This window comes from Aulonocara sp. 'chitande type north' Nkhata Bay, linkage group LG3, assembly GCF_057382095.1.
Source record: "Aulonocara sp. 'chitande type north' Nkhata Bay isolate Kocher_YH1m ecotype deep benthic linkage group LG3, A_spYH_male_GT1.1, whole genome shotgun sequence".
NCBI classification, from domain to species: Eukaryota; Metazoa; Chordata; class Actinopteri; order Cichliformes; family Cichlidae; genus Aulonocara; species Aulonocara sp. 'chitande type north' Nkhata Bay.
This window is the reverse complement of record NC_141346.1, coordinates 66,903,828-66,924,939: the sequence shown is the minus strand read 5'-3', so window position 1 is coordinate 66,924,939 and position 21,112 is coordinate 66,903,828. Positions and strand designations below refer to the sequence as shown.

The 21,112-nt window shown below is 42.5% G+C and overlaps 2 protein-coding genes and 1 pseudogene across 2 annotated transcripts in view; 1 reads left to right on the top strand and 2 right to left on the bottom strand.

Moving 5' to 3' along the window:
- Positions 1-2,082: 2,082 nt before the first annotated feature.
- On the bottom strand, positions 2,083-3,994 carry LOC147336692 (uncharacterized). Its single transcript, XM_086286219.1, has 4 exons — positions 3,938-3,994; positions 3,662-3,840; positions 3,472-3,565; positions 2,083-2,457 (listed from the first exon to the last, which is right to left on the bottom strand). Exons 1-4 carry the CDS (start codon positions 3,992-3,994, stop codon positions 2,083-2,085), a joined length of 705 nt encoding a protein of 234 aa, XP_086142345.1.
- A 67-nt stretch (positions 3,995-4,061) lies between these two features.
- Positions 4,062-5,775, bottom strand: LOC147336691 (uncharacterized; annotated as a pseudogene).
- Positions 5,776-10,057: 4,282 nt separating this feature from the next.
- LOC147336683 (NACHT, LRR and PYD domains-containing protein 12-like) overlaps positions 10,058-21,112 on the top strand; it is a 206,880-nt gene continuing 195,825 nt past the window's right edge. Inside the window, exons 1-4 of the mRNA XM_086285538.1 lie at positions 10,058-10,134; positions 13,063-13,198; positions 17,627-17,703; positions 17,820-19,680. Of these exons, the coding sequence (XP_086141664.1) occupies positions 13,089-13,198; positions 17,627-17,703; positions 17,820-19,680 (2,048 nt within the window). The 5' untranslated portion in view covers positions 10,058-10,134; positions 13,063-13,088. The remainder of the gene's footprint in view (positions 10,135-13,062; positions 13,199-17,626; positions 17,704-17,819; positions 19,681-21,112) is intronic.

Sequence of the window (21,112 nt, the reverse complement as noted above, 5' to 3'; positions counted from 1 at the left end):
AGTTGTAATGCTGTCAGTTATCTTACTCAGAGCCGCAAGGATATTCGGGTCGATATCACTCCCAGTTTCCTCAGCGTCAGCGGAGATTTCTGTGTCGCTGGCGTTAGCTTCTTCAGGCTCAGCCGCCATAGGACCCACAATGTCGCTAGCTTGCACAACCGGAGCTGTCTTTTTCTTAGACCTGACGTTAGGCATTTTAGAAAAATAGTCGTCCAGACTCATTATAGAGTTACTCCCACGCACATTTGTAACGTTTCACCAGGTGAACACGTATTTTAGACGGATAATCGGGGGACCTCACCGGGGCACAGCGAGACGGGTGTTCGCGCTACGACGCCATCTTGCCAACCCCAGAGATCAGAATTGGTGCACATGTTCCAGTGTGTTTCCCATATATGGTTGGGTATGTTGATGTGCTCGGCATGTGTGAGCAGACTTAGCAGTCTTTCTCTGTGGTCCTGTTAAGCACGTATCTGTATCAGGCATTTTTCATCCACGGATAGATGTAGTCTTGTGTCATGTCCATTAGATGTGAGTTGTCATGTGTCCATCTCTTATCTCGGCTTGTGTATGGGTTTCTGCCGTCTTCCAGGTCGGATAGTCTGATAAATAGAGCCGTTGCCAGTAGTAAGACGCCAGTCATCACCTGAGAACACTTCATGCTTGAGGTTTGTTTCACCCAAATGTATCAGTAAGCCTAAAGTTGGTCCGTGGCTGGAGAGAATGAGAGTGCGAGCTGAGCTCAATCAGCACTCCTCCCTCGCCACTGGACCTACTGACACCTGGTGAAACACCCCTTACACTTGTGAATCTCTGCTGGTCTGGGCTTCAAGCTCTACTTTCTTGCAGTGGCTCTGATGAATCCAAGATGGTCTCTCGTCAATTTTACAGGCTGTGGGTGTAGTCAATAACACTTGATTGGGACCCTCCCAGCGAGGCAAGCTCCAATTTCTCCTTTGGAGCACTCGTATTAGGACTCAATTGCCTGGTTTCAATCTGCAAGAGACTGGAGAAGAGTCGTACGGCAGTTTATTGTTCAAAACAATATCCTTATTTTCTAGTAGTTTTGCCATCCATTCTGCAAGAGTTGTTTCTCTGACGGATTTGTCTAGAGGTTCACTTATCACTGGTAGTGGAAAAGGCCTACCATGAACAACCTCGAATGGTGTAAGTTTTTGAGAGCCTTGTGTTAATCTCATCCACATTTTTACTAGGCCTATGCATTCAGGCCATGGTCTTCCTGTTTCTTCCATGCATTTTTATGTATTCATGTTCATTTTTAGTGTGTGTAAGCTGTTTCTTCATTGCCTTGGTATGCTATAATCAGGTTTAATTCATGCATCTTTTCACTGAGTTCTGATTCAAACTATCTCACTTCTGATTCTTTCCAAAAATTAATTTCACATGTAACAATTTGTGTATGTGTGTTTTCAATTTTTTGTTTACCTCTTTGTTGTGATCTGGTGGACATCTCTAAACCATCATAAGTTCAGGATTCAAATTCAACCCAATTATACCCTATAGTCACTCGAACTCCTCTGGGCTTCACCTCTCACTGGTCCTTTTTCCTTCACAGTGTCCTGTGTGGCCTTCAAATCTCCAACAACACAGTCTGTTTCTTCTCTGTTTCTTTTCAGTATTTGCCTTTTAGATTAAGTCCCAGCCTGGCCAAACATCACATTCAGTGCCTTCAAACAGTCATGTCACACTGTCCTTACCAGCCTGCAGTTCACCCTACATGTTTTCATCACGTGGTTTCTTCTATGCTGCTACTGGTGTCGTCAGTCGTCGTCAGTGTTAATGGTTCAGTTGCACTGTCTTTTGCCTGCTGTTAATTCTTCAAGTCCACGATGTTCTTTTGGTCTTCATCAGGAGATTAACTGTCCTTTGAGCTTCTTCTCAGGATCGGGACAAAGTGGGAGGTCAAGCTGTAAAATTTTAAGCCAAAATCTGGCCTGTTTCCCCAATTCTGTTAATCTATCCTTTTGCCACCTCCCCATTTGATCTATAGAAAGGAGGTCACAATACATGACTGCTGAATTCATTCAACCTTATAACAAAATGTCTTAAACGTATCCAAGACTACAAGCTGCAGTATACCTCGCACATCCAAGTGTGAGCTTTAGCATGCATGACGGAGAGAAAAGGACGCATTGACAAGAGGTTCCTCAGCTCAGGCCAATGCTGAGCCACGCTGGTTAAATATGGGAAATATTTACAGGCCACATCGGAGCAAAGGAACATAATATGTCCTGGGACGCTAGCTGCCAACTTCCTCTGGAGAAAAAGGGGGTAAGCAAAGATCTCCCCTCGAAACATGTCCAATGCAGCTAGGAGGACTAACAGCAAACAAACAGCTCTTTCCATGCCCTCTTCATCCAACTTCCCAGTGGACTTTTTGCTCGACTCCTTTGCTGCAGTCCAAGATGAAGATCCACACAACCCTTTCCCTGGGACCTACACACTTTTTAACACTAATGCAAAAGAATTAGCTGAATTAGCCTTAAGTCACGTTCACACAACCCCTCATAAAAACCATGTTTTTATTTTTTAAATACACATGGTGACAAAATGAAGTATGCATTAAGATAAAGTCAAGTAAATAGTATTACGACAACACCAAGAGAAAAACAAAATATCCACCCATCCAAATATGTATCCACACACACACACACACACACGTATGAGTATTGTCACGGTCCGCTGTGACGGACCGAGTGGAGAATGCGTGTAATGGACCCAGGTGCGTACACAAGTGAACAGACGGGGGTGAGCTTTAACAGAAGGCGAGCCTTTAATATGGCTGAAAACAAGGTGTGCAAATACAGCAGGGATGGCGTGGCTAAACAAAAACCTAAACTGGGAACAAACTATGGTGAGGCTATGGCTTGGAAGACAACAGACCAGGCATGGAAACACGGAGGGTGGGAACACAGACGACGCGACACAGACTGTAAGAAACACAGAGACTAAATACACATGAGGGATGATCAGGGGAAGTGGCCACACATGGGAACGCAGCTGATATACATGAACTTAACGACAGGACAGGAGGAGTGAAACTGAATACACTGACATTCAATACAGACTTTCAAAGTAAAACAGGAAAGATGGAGATTAGACATGACATGAACTAAACATAACCATGCAGACATGACTCATGACAGATAGACGCATGAACCAGGGAGACTCAGTACAGGGGAAGATCACAGAAGCGACAGCATGAACTTGACAACACAAGACACACGGACATAAACACATGAAGGGCAAGGGAGGCTATATACAAGGGTAATATAATTACAAATGAGCTGGAATAACTAAATGAACCTAAACAATCAATAAACATCAAAATAGACTAAACACAAAATACTGGGTCGCACGACCCAGGACCATGACAAGTATATGGTTATGGCATTAACGTCATTTTAACAAGATTAACGCTGACAGTACTGATATATATGTGTATCTTACATCATTTGTGTGTCTCTGGATGTATTTCACAAACTCAGCAACTTCCTCATCTTTCTCAATGAAGACACCTTCAAAGTTCCCCTGCTCTGAAGTGCTGAACGAACACAGTGACAGTTGTTTGAAAAGAAACATCAAAATGCAATTTTTGTACAAATCCATATTTGATTTATGTCCACAATGCATAACGTACCTTGCATTTGATTGAAAGCGATAAAGCTTGTGGTTTCCATCAACTGACACGGCGAGCATGGCTGGAGTGCAGGCAGGGCAGCTAAAGCATGGCTCCTTGCACATCCTGTCCACCTCACACTTTACAGCACTCCACTGCAAGAAACTTTTACTGAAGGCATCAGCTGATATTCGGCTAGTCTTTTAAGTAGAGGACAAACAACAGAATATTCAAGGACAGTCATCATAAACATTGATTTGCACAATTTCCTTAAACTTGACAAATTTAGAAACTCACCCTTCCAAAATGGGCTGTTCTTTCATCCAGCACTTTGACAAATGCCTTAAGTGACATCCCTGGTGCAGCTTCTTAATGTCATAGAAAGACTGGAAGACATCCATTGAAAACAGGGTGCAGAAATTTAAGGTGCCAGGCCAATATCCACCACCCTGGAAGTCCTTAACTGAGGGGGACCACATTAGGTCACAGCTGGTGCAGCTCACCACTGGCAGTGCAAGGTTATAACGGCCTTTAGGAAGGATAAGGAGAAATCCAGTCATGGCTCAACAAAGACATTCATTTTTTTCGTGTTGTGAAGATTTCATGTTGTTTTCAAAGCGGTCAGGTAAATCCAAATGACCTTTGACAGGTGCCCACATATACTGCGGGCCGAGGGTAATTCAAAACAATGTAGCAATGTACAATTTGCAATAAAACCTGCAAACACATCTATTGTGTATGTAGTGTGTGACAAAAGAGCAACTTACCATTTATGGTTACAAGAGCCACAATTGCACCGGGTGAAACCTCAACGTTACCTGCTGGGCAGTCACACACAGTCTGGCCTTTGCACAGGCAACAGCCGAACTAACATTAAAACACACAATATATACAAAAAGAATTGGAAATTAAATGATACACAATAAATATACAATAACAGCACACACTCATAGTACATAGCAATAAATGCATAGGACTTAAAAACCGTACCTATTGGCTTGTGAAACTCTGATGAAGGCTGCAAAAACCCTCCTGTTACTGCCTCTCTGCTGTGCAGGACAACGCGTGTGTGAACTGCAATATCACAGTCAGCACAAACAAATGGAAAAGGCAGTCAGTCCAGACACCTCACAACTACTTGTTTGCCACACTGACACACACGGTGTGACTGTGGATCCAGAGTAGCTAACATATTGTCTATAAGACAAGGCCTGGCCTCTTTCCACTTTTGCAAGGACACCATATTTCTGATCGCCCAGTGAGTAGCAGCTGCCTCAGACGACATCTCACAAGTCATGGCTGCGTCCTCTTCTCCATCCTCCAACCACTGAAGGAGCTCCTGACGAAGCACCTCAGTTCCACACACTAACAGAAAAAAAATAAAGAAACTCTTCCACAAAGTGAAAAACACTCTAGGCAGTATGTTTCTTAGGACTGCACAAAAGCCCTGCCTAACTCAACTATAACAACAAATATAAAAGCAAACTTTAAAAAAGGAATCACAACATATAAAAGAAGGTAAAGTACCTTTTGTTGGGTTGACACTGGCAACATAACTAGGTTCTTCACGTGGACATTGATGCTGATCTGCAGACACTGGGGGGGGGGGGGGGGGGGGGGGGGGGGGAGACTGAAGAATATTTACTTACTGAAATTCTTTGGTGAAAACAAGTTGTGAGATAAAATCAATGGTTGTGTGAATACTGACCACGTGGCAACTAGTACTTTGACTGGATGATGGTCTTTGAGGAATAAAAGCTCCCTGTCTGTCACGTTTTTTCCAGCGCACTGGTCTTGGCTGAGGTTCACTCTGTGCATCATTCTACGCAATTAACAAGAAAAAATGCAACACCTAAAATACAGTCTATGATTAAAGCAAAGATTATCAAACATCTTAAGTTAACCAACTTAATTTCACATAAACTTACATACACATATATAAAATTTTTAAAAAAATATATGTATATCAAATAATATAACGTTTACTACGAACAATAAATTAGACAAGTGTGTTCCCTCTTTAACAATTGTTTCCACTACATCACATTAAAAAAAAATGTTACCTGCATGTCTTGAAGGAGTTTGTCAGCAGCTTGACGCTCTTCCTCCAGCTCGGGATCCTCTGAATCACTCATTTTCAAACTAATGAGGAAAGAGATTTTTGCAGAACTCAGTGACATAAACACATAACTAACGCAATTCAAATGATTTTCAGTCTTGACACTCTGGTTAACGTTAGCAATTAACGTTAGCATCATCAGTTTGTAAAGAGCTAGCAGAACTCTTAGCGCAAAAACTGCTTTACACACCATGTGAGGCCATTTTGCAACACACAAGTGCTTTAATGTTTGTAATAGATTTAATCCATCGTTGGATTAAATGGCTAATGCTGCAGTAGCCACGTGTAGTCGTTACCGTGCTCTACCCAGCAAGCATGCTGACGGTAGCTGTAGCCATTTTTAAATGACTTAAATCATTTCCGAGATCAGTCATCTCTGTTTGTTTGAAGCTTTTATGAAAAACAAACTTTGAAACACACATCAAGCTATTATTCTAAATATATGACTACTTTGTAGTCATGTATTTTTTACATACCTGCATTAGAATTAATCAATTCCGCCTCCTTTTTCTTATTCTTATAAACGGGTCTCTCCGTTCTCTCCTTTGCTTACACATGTGGCGTCTGATTGGTTGGAGCCGAGCGCATCCAACACTAACAGGATTGGTGAATAAAACTATAAATGTGTCTTACGTGTGAAATAAAAATAATAAACCCAACCAAGGATTATGTACGTTAAATCTGCGCACTCTCAGATCGTGAATCAATTTGGAAAACACTGTGTGATGGCCACAACATGAAGCGATTTTATTGTTGAATTATCAGTGACACGTTCATGTGTTTTTGTTGAGAAATGTTAACGATGTCATTCAAAGAAAGCTTTGAATTAGGGAGAAAAACACGTCAGGGGAGAGGGTCCCCAGTTCTCCAGTTAGATCGTGCTTCACGGCGTCATGTTTCGTCATGTTATTATTGGAGTAAATGGATGGCTGGAGCCTCTGCTCGAAGCGTGTCTTATCGCCGCGAGCGGGTTCATATTGGAATGAATTGACAACCCACAGCGTCTCATAAAAACGTGGAAGGGTACCTTTAGCGTCAGCATGAGAAGTTAAGGGACGTGAAAAATCGTCAGTATTTTACGCGTCGGGAGTGAGAACGGGTTGTTTATACACTTTCCTCAGACAGGCACAAACATTTTCACACTTTTTCCTTTTGTTTAAACACTCTTAAAGTTCAAACCTTCGTAGAAACATAAGTCCAGTATTATACAATGAAACCGTGCAAAACGTTTCGTCTGCATTGTTGTGTTTGTCGGGGAGAAAACGTACAAACATACAGTGCAGCACTTCAGAGTTACACTGCTAGCGATCGAAGATTTATATAAATTAGACAAACTAAACTCCTTCTGTACTGTACAGCAGCGGTCTCCAACCTTTTTTGCACCACGGTCCAGTTTAATGTCAGACAATATTTTCACGGAGCGGCCTTTAAGGTGTCGCAGATAAATACAACAAAATAAAATGATAGAGACAAAGACAAAAACGGTGGTATTTTGTAAATTACTGTGTGATTGTGTAACTTTATTAGCAGCGTCCTCCTGAAATGCACCAACAACATTGAGAGTAACATCCTCCTCTCTGCTTCTTAATGCTCTCTGGTCGCTATGGTAACGGTAAAATAGTTCTTTCAAAATAAGACACATGACCACAACACGGGAAAAGACCCAGGGAACCCGACTTAACGATTAAAAACCCTGAAAACCATACACTTCACACCCGAGCCTCAACTCTCGCGGCACCAAACGGGCCCGGGTGTTGGTGACCGCTGCCGTGCAGAAGACAAAGCACTAGATTGATTGACAATGGTCTACAGCAATCAGAACACACAACACAATGTGCTGTTAAAGAGAAAAAAAATCAGCGAAATAGCAAGTCTGCGAAAGGTGAACCGCGTTACAGTGAGGGACTGCTGTACAATAATGTCCAGTAGCACTGCTGGTATATGAAATGGTGAGTTTTGAGGTTGTCTTCAAACAAGTGCATTGTACTAGAAAAGGGTGTTTGAAGGTTTAAAAATGTAAAAAGTAATGATTATTTTATATTTCAGAAAAAAACTTTATGCAGAAAAAGTAGCAAAGAAAAAAAAATAACACATGGACACTTTTGGCCACGAACAAGCTGAAGGGATGGTGATTTTTTTCGATGAACCCAAATTGTTTAAAAAAACACTTAGAATCAAATTTATTTATCAGCAGCATCAATAGTAACAAAAATACAATTTAGTTTTTGCTGTCAAAGTCGATTTAACTGAAGTGACGTGTTTCTGGTTACTGTCGAGGTCACGTGTTTCCGGTTAGTGTGGAGGTCGCAATATGGCGCTCCCCTGTGGCTGCAGCCAGATGCTCTTGTGCCATCAATGTTTTTTTTTTGTTTTTGTTTTTATTAGTAAGATTAACATACAAACAAAATGCACCATATATTACACATTCAGAGAATAAACATTCCTTACATATTTGCAACTTTCATACATAGGAAAAAGAAAATATAAAGATGGGGTCACATAATTTAACAGATTATTAACTCACTAAATCAAAATCCACAAAGGAAACAAAAAAAAGTAGCCTTTTTCTTTTTAACTAAAGTCAAAGATTTAACCAACAGGTTTAAGTCATTTTTCCAGTAAGCTAGTGTTGGTTTGGTCTTAAAAAAAAAACGACATTTATGTATAAATTGCTTGCACAAGATTAATAACACATTAACACCATAATTAGCTTTCTTTTCTTTCAAAAACACTCCAAACATTATCATATTTAAGGTAAATGGGGTAATTTGAATCCCACTGGAATAAAGCCAGGTATGAAAATCCAACCAAAATATTTGTATAACATTGCACAAAAAGAATAGATGGTCCAAATCCTCCTCTTCTGTTTCACAAAATACACAATTACCCATTTCTATTTTGAATCTATCACCAAGAAGTCTATTTGTTGGGTAGATTTTATTCAAAATTTTAAATTGGACTTCTTTCCCTTTAGGAGGGAGAGGGAAGGGGATATAATCAGTTCTTATTTTTTTACTTTCTTCCCTTTGGAAATCTTTTAAATATCTAATTACATCTAAGTAAATTTGGAGAATAAAGACTCCTTAATGAAGATCTTAGAAACTTATTATTGCATTTAACATCACAAAATCGAATACCATCTATATATAATTGCCTTAACTTGGGGGATATGTCAGAATATATATCATTTACAACTATGTTTTTAAGTGACAATGGAATGGATTTTATGACCCGATTAAATTTACTTTTAGAACATTGGATATTAAACTCTTGGCAAAAATCTTGATGTCCTAGAACATGTCCTTCCTCATCTACAAAATGGGCAATTGCCCAAACACCTTTTGATAACCAATCTTGAATAAAAATAGATTTTCTGTTCATCAGTATATCTATTGTTCCAAATTGGGCTTATCTATCTTATCTATCTATTATGTGGAGTGAAATTATGTTTAAATAACATTTTCCAATAAAGAAGGACCTGTTTATGGAATTCAGAGAGTTTAGCAGGTAGCTTAGTAATTTCAAAGTCACACTTTAGGAGAAAATCGATACCCCCCAATGTGTCAAAGACCTTACTTGGTATAAAAAACCCAAATGGAGTGTGGATTATTTAGGAAGGATTTTAACCATTTAAGTTTCAAAACACCATTCATTATATCAAAGTCAATTGCGTTTCCACCACCTTCATTGTATGGTTTAACCAAATCATCTTTAGATATATAATGGCACTTATTGCTCCAAATAAAATTAAAATTCAAGCTATTAATTGTTTTAATAACTTTATTTGATATTGATAAAGAGTAAGCTGGATATATAAATCTAGATAAATTATCCATTTTGGTTAATAATATTCTTCCAAAAATGGTGATGTCTCTTTGTAACCACTTATTTAAGATTGTCTTACATTTGTCAACATTATCTGAAATATTTACTTTTTCTAAGACTTTGTGATCTTTTGAAATTGTGATGCCCAAATATTTTACCTCCTTCTTCACCTTTATACCGTACAGTAATTGTGAATGACACTCCTTTAATGCCAATAGTTCACATTTATTTAAATTTAACTTTAAGCCTGAAGCCTTGTGCCATCAATGTGGATTGTCCAGACTGAGAGACTTCCCTATGACCCCTCGCCAAACCCTCAAACCCTCCTACCCACCGCGACATACAAACTCTGTGTGGCTTCACGTGTTCTGTTGATGTTTACATGATCGAAATAACTTGAACACAAACACAAAAAAACAAAGAGGAAGACCGCACCGGAAGGAAACAACTACAAGTCCCAGCATCCTCTGTGTTTAGGGAGCAGTAGTGAAAGTGAAAGTATTGAGCCTCCGTTCAGAGCAGCAGGAGGAGGAAGGTGGAGCTGAGGCGGGTGAGTGTTAACATGAATATGTTTCTTCTTATGACATAAAATAGTTCCACGCTGTTCGTGTCTGTGGGTGAAATGTGAGGCCGGTCGGCTCCTCTGAGCGCTGGTTTCCTGTAAGTAGAGAGGAAGTGAGTTTAGCTGAGCCTCCGTTTAGTGTGAGAGAGCAGGAGGAGAGTGAGAGCTGTGCTGAGGCAGGGTGAGTGTTAACACCGCTCTGACATTACTGTGTCTCTGTGGCGGGAACAACAGGCTCCGTCAGTGGAGGCAAAAATAATCAGACTTTGGTTTTTCAAAGGAAACAACTTTATGTCGGAAGTTCCCGCACGCTCATTGGATAACGATGTGTCAATCTCGAGCTATTAGCCAATGAGCGTGCGGATTCACAGAAAGACCCGCCTTTATCACGGGACTTTAAAAACTACAATGGAGACAGAAACTCCGTGAGTGGAGTTCAGGGTGACGTTATGAAACTGTGACGTTTGAGCCACTTCCTGTTCTCAGTCCCAGCGTCCTGATCACCGAGGTTTCTGTTGCTCTGATATCTGGGCCCTATTTCAGGAAGCCGGTTTAGTGCAAACTCTGAGTAAGTATACCCTGAGTTAACGAAAGCTCCGGGTTTTCGGTTTCACAAAGCGAGTTCAGATGAAGCCTGAGTGAGTTACTATGACAACACACTCCGTGAAGCTAACCTGCCCCCTAGCAGGTTTACTTCAACTAACCCTGACGTTCTCCGCCTCTGTGTCGGAAACCTGACAGTAGGAAGTGTCAGACATGGCGTGCCACTTCCTTGAAGAGCCAGTAGATGTTGAAGCCCAAATTCTCCGCAGAGCTCTCTGCCGGGAGAGAGTGATTAGAGGGCGTTTGGACATTTTATCATTTCCTGATGATTGTCTGTGTGAACATTACCGTTTTTCAGCACAATCTATAATTCATTTGAATAACATCCTCAGGCCTAATATTGCTCATGTGACACATCGCGGACATTCTCTCAGTTCTGTACATATTATTTGTATTGCACTTCGGTTTTTTGCAAACGGGAGCTTTCTGTATAATATTGGTGACGCTGAGCACGTTTCCAAGGCTACCGTCTGTCGGGCAGTCAGGAATGTTACAGTTGCACTGAAACGTCTCCTGTACTCGTTTGTGGTGTTCCCCGGTCATAGACCCACAAGATTCATCAAAGAGGGATTCCACAAAATTGCAGGTATCAGGATGAACAAAACTTAATTCATGATGTGGTGATACTTGAACTACTACTTAAATTTTACATTTATTCTCACGGTTCCCAGGCGTGATTGGCTGTATAGATGGCACTCAAATTCCAATCATTGCTCCTTCAGTAAATGAAGGAGACTATGTGAACAGGAAGTCTTTCCACAGCATTAATGTGCAGGTACATAGTTCCCTGTAGCATTTCAAACTAACAAATTATTTCATTATAGTAATGGATGCTAATTTGTGTTCTCTGCACTGTGAAGATCATATGTGATGCTGCCAACATTATCACAAATGTGGAAGCCAAGTGGCCAGGCTCTGTGACTGGTGGTGGTGGAGGACCCCCACCTGTTTTTCGGGCCTCCGCTTTTTTTCTAGTGGCCATAACGGGTCACATTTGAGCATACAGAGTAAGCAAATATTTACTTGTAATGTGCTCAGATAATTTCAATAAGTGCTTACAGAATGAAAATTAATGTAGCCTCTAACTGCAATTGATTTACATAGGACAAACAGACCAAGCACTATGGCTCATAATACAATTACACCTTACCTGTTTGGACTATATTTTTATATTTCATTTTTACTTGCTGCCAGGAACGTTTGGGGCCTGTTGGGTTGCACTTGTGCTCACATCATCACAAAATAAAATGTATAAAATGTATAAAATAAAATATAATAAAATATAATAAAATAACGTGTTAAATGGGTGGAAATCCCTAGATCAATGTTTATATTAACACTCACGCATTGACTCTGTCGGCTATGTTTTGCCATGCATGCTCCCTTTTTTTTGCAGCTGAGGCTGTGTTACTTTTTTTCTGCAAAATTTGCATGTTATCAGCATATGCTGCCATCAGAATTTCGGCGTCAAGCGCTGTAAAATACATTGACCGCGCCTTCTTTCCCTCCGTCTCCATGGTGACTCGCTTAATCTGTGCTCCACTAATCAGGGCTTTATGTATCCTCGTGCGCGCGCTTAACTTGGGGTTAAAGCAACTCCGCGTTGATTGAACTAATTGTTATCAGCCTTTCTGAAACCGAATATTCCGAGTTGGACAGTTCGGGGTTACTCAACCCTGCCTATCGTTTTTCACTCTGAGTTTTCTAAACCGGCTTCCTGAAATAGGGCCCTGATATTGATTATATTGGTAAACAGGCTGTAGCATAAACATCAGGTCTGTTCTGAAAACAGGCTTTATTTTTTCAAAGTAAGGGAATATCTGTGGTCTGATACCGCGGGCTCATGGGCTAAGGACTTGGATTGACAAGTCAAGCGCAGATGATTGTGTTGTTTCTTATAAAGGCTTGTGTGTGTGTGCCTTCCTGTGTGTGTCCTTGTGTCAGTGGAACTGAATCAGTGTGTTAGAGAAAGTGCTCCTCTGCTGTGCCGTCATCGTGTGGATGCTTCTTTTAAAGTTGGAACTCATGTTTTTATGATCTGCTTCATTTCATTGAACCTTTATTTCTAACCATGAAGTCCCTTTGAGGTTACAGCCTCCTGGTTAGGTTTAGGCTGTTATTGTGCTTCAGGCTGAAATATGAGGAGTAAGGAGTGGGGCTGGTTAGCCCTCATGACCCTCACCATAACACATACGTCACAGGACAGTGTTTACCACAGAAACTCCATGAAATGATCAATGAGAACTTTAGAAACCCGTCAGTGTGATGCTTCCAGTACAACAGCACCTCTGAGTGTGTGTGTTTGCCTCTCAGACTAACTCCACCCTGACATCAAGAAGATGGAGGAAGAGGATGGAGCAGGATCTGCAGCATCCAGCTGTGTGTCTGTGAGGAGTGACTGGTCCAAAGGAGAAACTCCAGACTTCAGTAATGAACCTGCAGCAACAATGTAAGAGAGCTGCTGACTCATTTATTCAGTGTAAATAATGATTTTTGATGCAATGGGAGAAGAAAAATGACAAAAACAGTTTTAAAAATAAGGATTAAAATATTAAAAACTATATTTTTGAGTTTCCTGATGTAGTACAAAAATATATGAACATAACTGTATATAGGACAGATATTTTACGGTTCTTTTAGGCAGCACCAAAAAACAAAAAGACTGTTTTTAAGCTGTCTGAGGTAGTGAGTCAACATGTCACACTGGGTCAAAGGTCAGGGAGTAAAAGTGTGTTTTAAAGGAGGTTTAAAAGCAGCGAGTGAAGGAGCCTGTCGAGGTAAATCGTTCCATAACTGATCAAATTCAGTTGGTGGACCTCTGTGTGAAATCAAGCATCTGGTTCACAGAGAGGATAACCCTCACATGGGCTGTACAACATTATATAAGGAGACAAAAACAGAGATTATCGTAGCCATCGCTCTCTCGCATGGACGTGGCAGTCTTGCTGTCTGCTGCGAATCCTCCCCGTACCTCCGTGACCTCGTCTGGTATCTGCTCCCTCCTCTGTAAGAGACAGTAAAGGAAAACACGTTGTCATGGTTCGAATTTGAGGAGGAGACAAACGACTGCATGGTCCTCAGTAGATGTCAAAATAGTGATTTTTATTATACATATGTACATATGGGGAAGATGAGCATCACAAGCCTTTAAGAGCTGATCTCCCCCGAACAATCTCTTCACAAGGTTTTTATTGCAATGATGACGTCAAGTCATGGAAAACCAGCACACCGCAGACCACGGCCTCTCTGTGTGAGGATCTAAACGTATTCTACGCTAGATTCGACGCAGCGAACACCATGAGACCGGACAGTGTGCGCACCGCGGATGACGTCAGTGCGCACACTGTGTCTGAGGAGGATGTGCGGAAGTGCTTCAGGAAGGTGAACGCACGCAAAGCTACTGGTCCGGACGGGATTCCCGGCCGCGTCCTCAGGTCATGCGCGGCTCAGCTGGCTGGAGTGTTCACGCACATCTTCAACCTTTCCCTCTCTCTGTCTGTAGTCCCAGCCTGCTTCAAAATGGCCACCATCGTCCCTGTACCCAAATCCTCCACCATCTCCTCATTGAACGACTGGCGACCTGTAGCCCTGACCCCCATCGTAAGCAAATGCTTCGAGAAGCTGGTCAGGGACTTCATCTGCTCTGCACTACCCGACTCACTGGACCCTCTACAGTTCGCATACCGCCACAACAGGTCCACTGATGATGCCATAGCCCTGACACTACACACTGCCCTGTCACACCTGGAGAAGAGAGACACGTATGTGAGGATGCTGTTTGTAGATTACAGCTCAGCATTCAATACCATCGTTCCCTCGAAGCTGGACAGGAAACTGCAGGATCTAGGACTGAGCAGCTCCCTCTGCAGCTGGATCCTTAGCTTCCTGTCTGACAGACGCCAGGTGGTCAGACTGGGCAGCATCACCTCATCCCCCATCACACTGAACACTGGTGCTCCACAGGGGTGTGTACTGAGCCCTCTCCTGTACTCACTCTACACCTACGACTGCACAGCCACTAACAGCTCCAACATCATTGTGAAGTTTGCGGACGACACTACAGTGGTGGGTCTTATCACCAACGGTGATGAGACGGCTTACAGGGAGGAGGTCAGCGCCCTGACCCACTGGTGTCAAGACAACCATCTCACCCTCAACGTCGCAAAGACAAAGGAGTTGATAGTGGACTTCCGGAGGTGCAGAGAAGTACACACCCCCATCACCATCAACGGCGCTGCTGTGGAGAGAGTGAGCAGCTTCCGGTTCCTTGGCGTACATCTGGCTGAGGATCTTACGTGGTCAGTACACACAAACAAAACAGTGAAGAAGGCGCAGCAGCGCCTCTTCTTTCTCAGGAGACTGAAAAGATTCGGCATGAGCCCCCGCATCCTCAGGACCTTCTATCGCTGTGCCATTGAGAGCATCCTCACTGGATGCATCACCACCTGGTATGGCAACAGCACCGCCTACAACTGCAAAGCTCTCCAGCAAGTAGTGCGGTGCTCTGAACGGATAATTGGAGGTGAGCTTCCCTCCCTCCAAGACATCTACAGGAAGCGGTGCCTGAGGAAAGCGGGGAGGATCATCAAGGACTCCAGTCACCCCAGCCATAAACTGTTCAGACTGCTTCCATCAGGAAGGAGGTTCTGCAGCATCCGGTCCCGTACCAGCAGACTGAGAGACAGCTTTTTCCATCAGGCCATCAGACTGCTGAACACGTCATAGACACCTCAGCTTCACTACTGGAACTTCAACATTATGCACTCCACACTGTATATAAATGCCACTTGTTTTGCACATATTCAACTCTGTATATTTTATATATTTTATTATTATTATTATTATTTTATTTTATTTTTTTACTATTTAATTTGTAAAAATGTGTATACACACACACACACACACACACGTAGGAAAATATTTAGTATACACATCCAGAAATGCATATACTATTATATATTGTACATATATTTATTAGTTTCAGGTTGGCCATTCTTGTATTTTGCTCGTTTGTGTTGTTGTGTTTGCACATCTCTGTTGCTTGTGGGGCTCGCACACAAGAATTTCACTCGCATGTGCTGTGCCAGTGTGCCTGCACATGTGATGTGACAATAAAAAGTGATTTGATTTGATTTGATTTGAAGTCACATGACGAGTATCAGTCAGTTCTCAGAACTCAGGAAGTTCCCCTTATCTGGGCTCCAGATGTTTCCACTCAGTCCAGCACTCGGAGAAAACAGTGTGTGTGGTGTGTATATCTATTCGTGTCTATTGTGAGTGTGTGTATGTCAAACAGGGAGCATGTCCTGAGACGCCCTCACAGTTCTCCATAAGTGTGTGTGTGTCTATGACTATGTAGGTGCGTGTAGTGTGGACTTAAATGTGTGTACTCTGTGTAATTGTGGGTTTAGGCCAAAGAGAGTTGAATGTCCTTATATGACTATGGGCTGCCTGGAGGTACAGCTTCTGCTGGTGCTTTTCACCACATGATAGAATATTACATCTAGAATGGGTTTTATCCTGCGTGCTCTAAAATAAATGATAAATGATACATGATAAACTGAAGATAAGTAATACAGACTAATGAAGTAATGATGAAATAATGACAGTGCATGTAAATGATAACAAAGTGACTGTAAAATAACATGTTTTTCTCAATAACGTCTCTGCCTAGTCTTGAAAATCTAATCTTATCATCCATTGTTCTTCTAGGGCCTCTTCTTCTTGTGGCCTCAGCTAACTGCTAATATTTAAATGGCTAACATTAACATGTGTGCCAGCCAGGTTAACATTTATGATGAACTATGATTAATTAACTGATGTTGAAACTGGAGCTTTACTGACCTCTGAAATTCCTCCTAAAGTGTTATTCAGTGTTGTGACAGTCAGCTGCTTCAGCTGCTGCTGGGATGGGCTGTGGCAAAGAGAACAGAGAAAATCCAAATCAGAGTTTTTCTCTGAATTAAAAGCAAGGAAACAACAATATATTCTACATGGTGAAACTGATGGTTTATGGTGTTTGGGTCTGTTTTTCTGTATTCATGCAGATAAAGTGTAAACTCAGATGAATTATACCATCAAATGTTAAAGGAAAATATGAGGATGAGTGTCTGTGAGCTGAGAAGGACGTGAAGCGAGCAGTTTATCCCAGAGCTGAAGCTGCTCTGTGTGCAGAGATGAGCTCAGATTCCTGCTGTGATTGATCAACAGTCACAGAAATGTAGACTTGTAGTTATTACTGCAGTATGGTCACAGCAGATACTGATAAACATGTATTATGAGGATGGATGATCAAGTTTCTCACTCTCTCCTGTAAATCTCAGTTTTTTTCTTCTTCACAGTTTATCTGTTAATTTATTAATGAATAACACTGAAAGAGTTTCTGTTATATTTCCCCTTGAACATCACCTTATTAGGGCGGCATTAGGAAATAGCCCCCCTCCAAAGAATGAATAAATGAATGATGATAATAATAAAATGATTCAAAAGCAGAGCTCAGAGTGGTAGAATGGTCAAACATGGATCCACGGGTGGTTCAACTGCATTTGGTGACGTGACTAAAGCAAATCTTTCAAATAATCCCACCATCAACGGGATGTTGTCTCCTTTACTACGGTTACTTTACTTGGTCACCGTGTGAATTTCTTTGAAATGAACCAAATTCTTTTATTTGTTGGTTGTTGCATATGGAGGAGATGAGGCCTCAACAATGTTGGGTTGTAGCTGTGGTTCAGGTTAGAGTGAGTGTCCATGGAATAAATGTAAGTCAGTGAACTGGAAACATGACTGTGTTCAAACTTTGTTTTCCTTTTTATAATGAGTCTAATCAAAGGTGGACAGAAGTATCTCCACTTTGACTTTTCTGTGTCACCATCAGAGCTTCTGCACAGTGTGGAGAAAGATCCAGAAGCAGAGCTGGACTGCAGACAGCCAGTCAGAGCAGCTGTGTACAAAGTAAGACTGAACATCTGTCTGCTGATGGACTCATTTCTGAAAACTGGACTTCTTGTGTTGTTCAGACATTGAAGAGTTTTCTTTCTCTTTAGTCTCATTGTTTTTCTTTCTTTCAGCAGATGTTGGTCTGCAGGAGGTTTTAGATGAACATAAGATCAGTCTGAGGAGGATATGTGAACGTGTGACTGAAGGAAGTGATGAAACAGGAAGTAGAACCCTCCTCAACAGGATCTACACTGAGCTCTACATCACAGAGGGACAGAGTGAAGAGGTTCATACCCAACATGAGGTGAGGCAGCTGGAGACAGCTTCCAAGATGGACGCCCTCCATGACGCTCCAATCAGGTGCCAGGACATCTTTAAAGCCTTACCTGACCAACAGAGACCCATCAGAGTGGTTCTGACCAACGGCGTGGCTGGTGTTGGAAAAACCTTCTCAGTGCAGAAGTTCACTCTGGACTGGGCAGAGGGCTTGGAGAACCAACATGTCAGTGTGGTGGTTCTGCTTTCATTCAGGGAGCTGAACCTGATCAGAGATGAGCAGTACAGTCTTCTGGAGCTGCTCCATGTTTTCCATCCAACATTACAGAAAGTCACAGCAGAGAAGCTGGCTGTCTCTCAGCTTTTGTTCATCTTTGACGGCCTGGATGAAAGCAGACTTTCATTGGATTTCACCAACAGGAAGCTGCTGTCTGATGTCACACAGAAGTCATCAGTCAGCCAGCTGCTGACAAACCTCATCCAGGGGAATCTGCTTCCCTCGGCTCTCGTCTGGATAACTTCCCGACCCGCAGCAGCCAATCAGATCCCTCCTACATGTGTTGACAGGCTAACAGAAGTACGAGGCTTCACTGATGCCCAGAAGGAGGAGTACTTCAGGAGGAGATTCAGTGATGAAGAGCTGTCCAGCAGAATCATCTCCCACATGAAGACATCCAGGAGCCTCCACATCATGTGTAGTATCCCAGTCTTCTGCTGGATCACTGCTACAGTTCTGGAGCACATGTTGACTACAGAGCAGAGAGGAGAGCTGCCCAAGACCCTGACTGACATGTACTCACACTTCCTGCTGGTTCAGACAAAGAGGAAGAAGAACAAGTACCATGAGGGACATGAGACGAGTCCACAGGAGCTGACGAAGGCTGACAGGGAAGTTCTTCTGAAGCTGGGGAGGCTGGCGTTTGAACATCTGGAGAAAGGAAACATCATGTTCTACCAAGAAGACCTGGAGCAGTGTGGTCTGGATGTGACAGAGGCCTCGGTGTACTCAGGAGTTTGTACAAAGATCTTCAAAAGAGAGTGTGTGATCTTCCAGAAACCAGTCTACTGCTTTGTTCATCTGAGCATTCAGGAGTTTCTGGCTGCTGTCTACAAGTTCCACTGTCACACCAACAGGAAGACAAAGGTGCTGCAGAACTGGAATGATGACAGTGATGACGATGACAGTGATGACGATGACAGTGATGACGATGACAGTGATGACGATGATGATGATGATGATGCAGGCAACTCTTTTCTTGATGTTTTCCTGAAGAGAGCCATGGAGAAATCCCTCCAGAGTAAAAATGGCCACCTGGACCTGTTTGTTCGCTTCCTTCATGGCCTCTGTCTGGAGTCCAACCAGAGACTCTTAGTAGGTCTGCTGGGTCAGACAGAGATCAGTCCAGGAACCATCCAGAGAGTCATCAACAACCTGAAGGAGATGAACAGTGATGAGATCTCTCCTGACAGAAGCATCAACATCTTCCACTGTCTGATGGAGATGAACGACCTCTCAGTACATCAGGAGATCCAAGAGTTCCTGAAGTCAGACAACAGATCAGAGAAGGAACTCTCTGAGATCCAGTGCTCAGCTCTGGCCTTCATGCTGCAGATGTCAGAGGAGGTTCTGGATGAGTTGGACCTGCAGAAGTACGACACATCAGACTGGGGACGACAGAGACTGATTCCAGCTGTGAGGAACTGCAGAAAGGCTGGGTGAGTCCAGATGTGATCATTAACATCATTGATCAGTGTAGGTTTGTAGTTTAATGTTGAAAATAAAATCAGATTGTAACCACAAAGTGTTTGTGTCCGTACGCTGCAACCTTCCACACCATTCCTTTATTGTACAGACTCAGCAGCGGCTCCATGGATCCCAAATCCAAGAGTGGAGAACAGATTTGAAGTGTGTCACATCCATGCAGTCACAGCTGTTTCCACCATGTTTCCACTGATATTAATCCTGTTCAATGACACGTTTCATATCAGTGAATATGTTCTTTAGGAAGTCCGCTGACATGTTTAAGTGTCCTGCTGGAAATCACTCAAATCATCCATGAAATCCATGAAAAATCCTTTTAGTGTTTCTAACTTCACTGTTGTGTATTTTGGGTTATAAAAGGATCCGTAGCGGGCATGCCCAGATGCATTATGGAAAAGATGCTTTAGGCTGTTGCTCGGGCTAGCTCCATGTTAAGTTATGCCGTTATAATAAATACCTCAAGTTACGTCGTGGTCCGAGTATCATTGTTATACTAGTAACCCGGAGTGAAGATATAACAAAAGTGGCGACGAGGACGTCTGGACCGACGCTGCAGTCCGCTTTGGAGTTTTACATTTTTTTTTTCCTGCTGATGCCTCGCGCTGACCTGGTGTTAGACGGCGCCGGAGGGAGGACGACGCTCCCGGTGTGCGAAGGTGGATGCCGCTTTTTTTTTTTTTCTCAGCGAAACGGGGAGGAATGTACAGCGGATAGGACGACGAAGGCAGACTCCGTAAGTGACGTTAACCAAAACATAAACGGATAAAAGAGACATTACGAAAAGGAACTGTTGTGAGGGGAAGAGTGCCATTCAACCAGGAGCCGAGTAATGGCTGGAGTTACTGGCCCTATCGGTCCCTTCGACGAAAGCACGGAGCAATGGAGCTCATATACGGAGCATTTTGGATATTTCGTTGCGGCTAACGACATACAGGATGCTAAACTGGTGCCCATTTTTTTGAGTGTGATAGGCCCAAAGACTTTTACCCTGCTAAGGAGCCTGCTACAGCCAGCAAAGCCAGGCAATAAAAGTTTCACAGAGATCGTGGACACACTGACCAAACACTTCTCGCCCAAGCCCCTCGTGATCGCTGAACGGTTCAGGTTTCACAAGCGAAACCAAGAAGAAGGTGAGTCTGTTACAATGTTCGTTGCATCGTTACGCAAATTAGCTGAACACTGTGAGTTTAATGATGTTTTAAATGATACATTAAGAGACAGACTCGTGTGTGGTTTAAGAAATGAAGCTGCACAGAAGAAATTGCTCACGGAAAGTGACTTGACTCTTGAGAAGGCAATTAATATAAGTGTGACCATGGAAATGGCATCAAAAGAAGCCCATGCGCTACATGCTACTGACAGAGTACACAAACTAGACAATGGTAA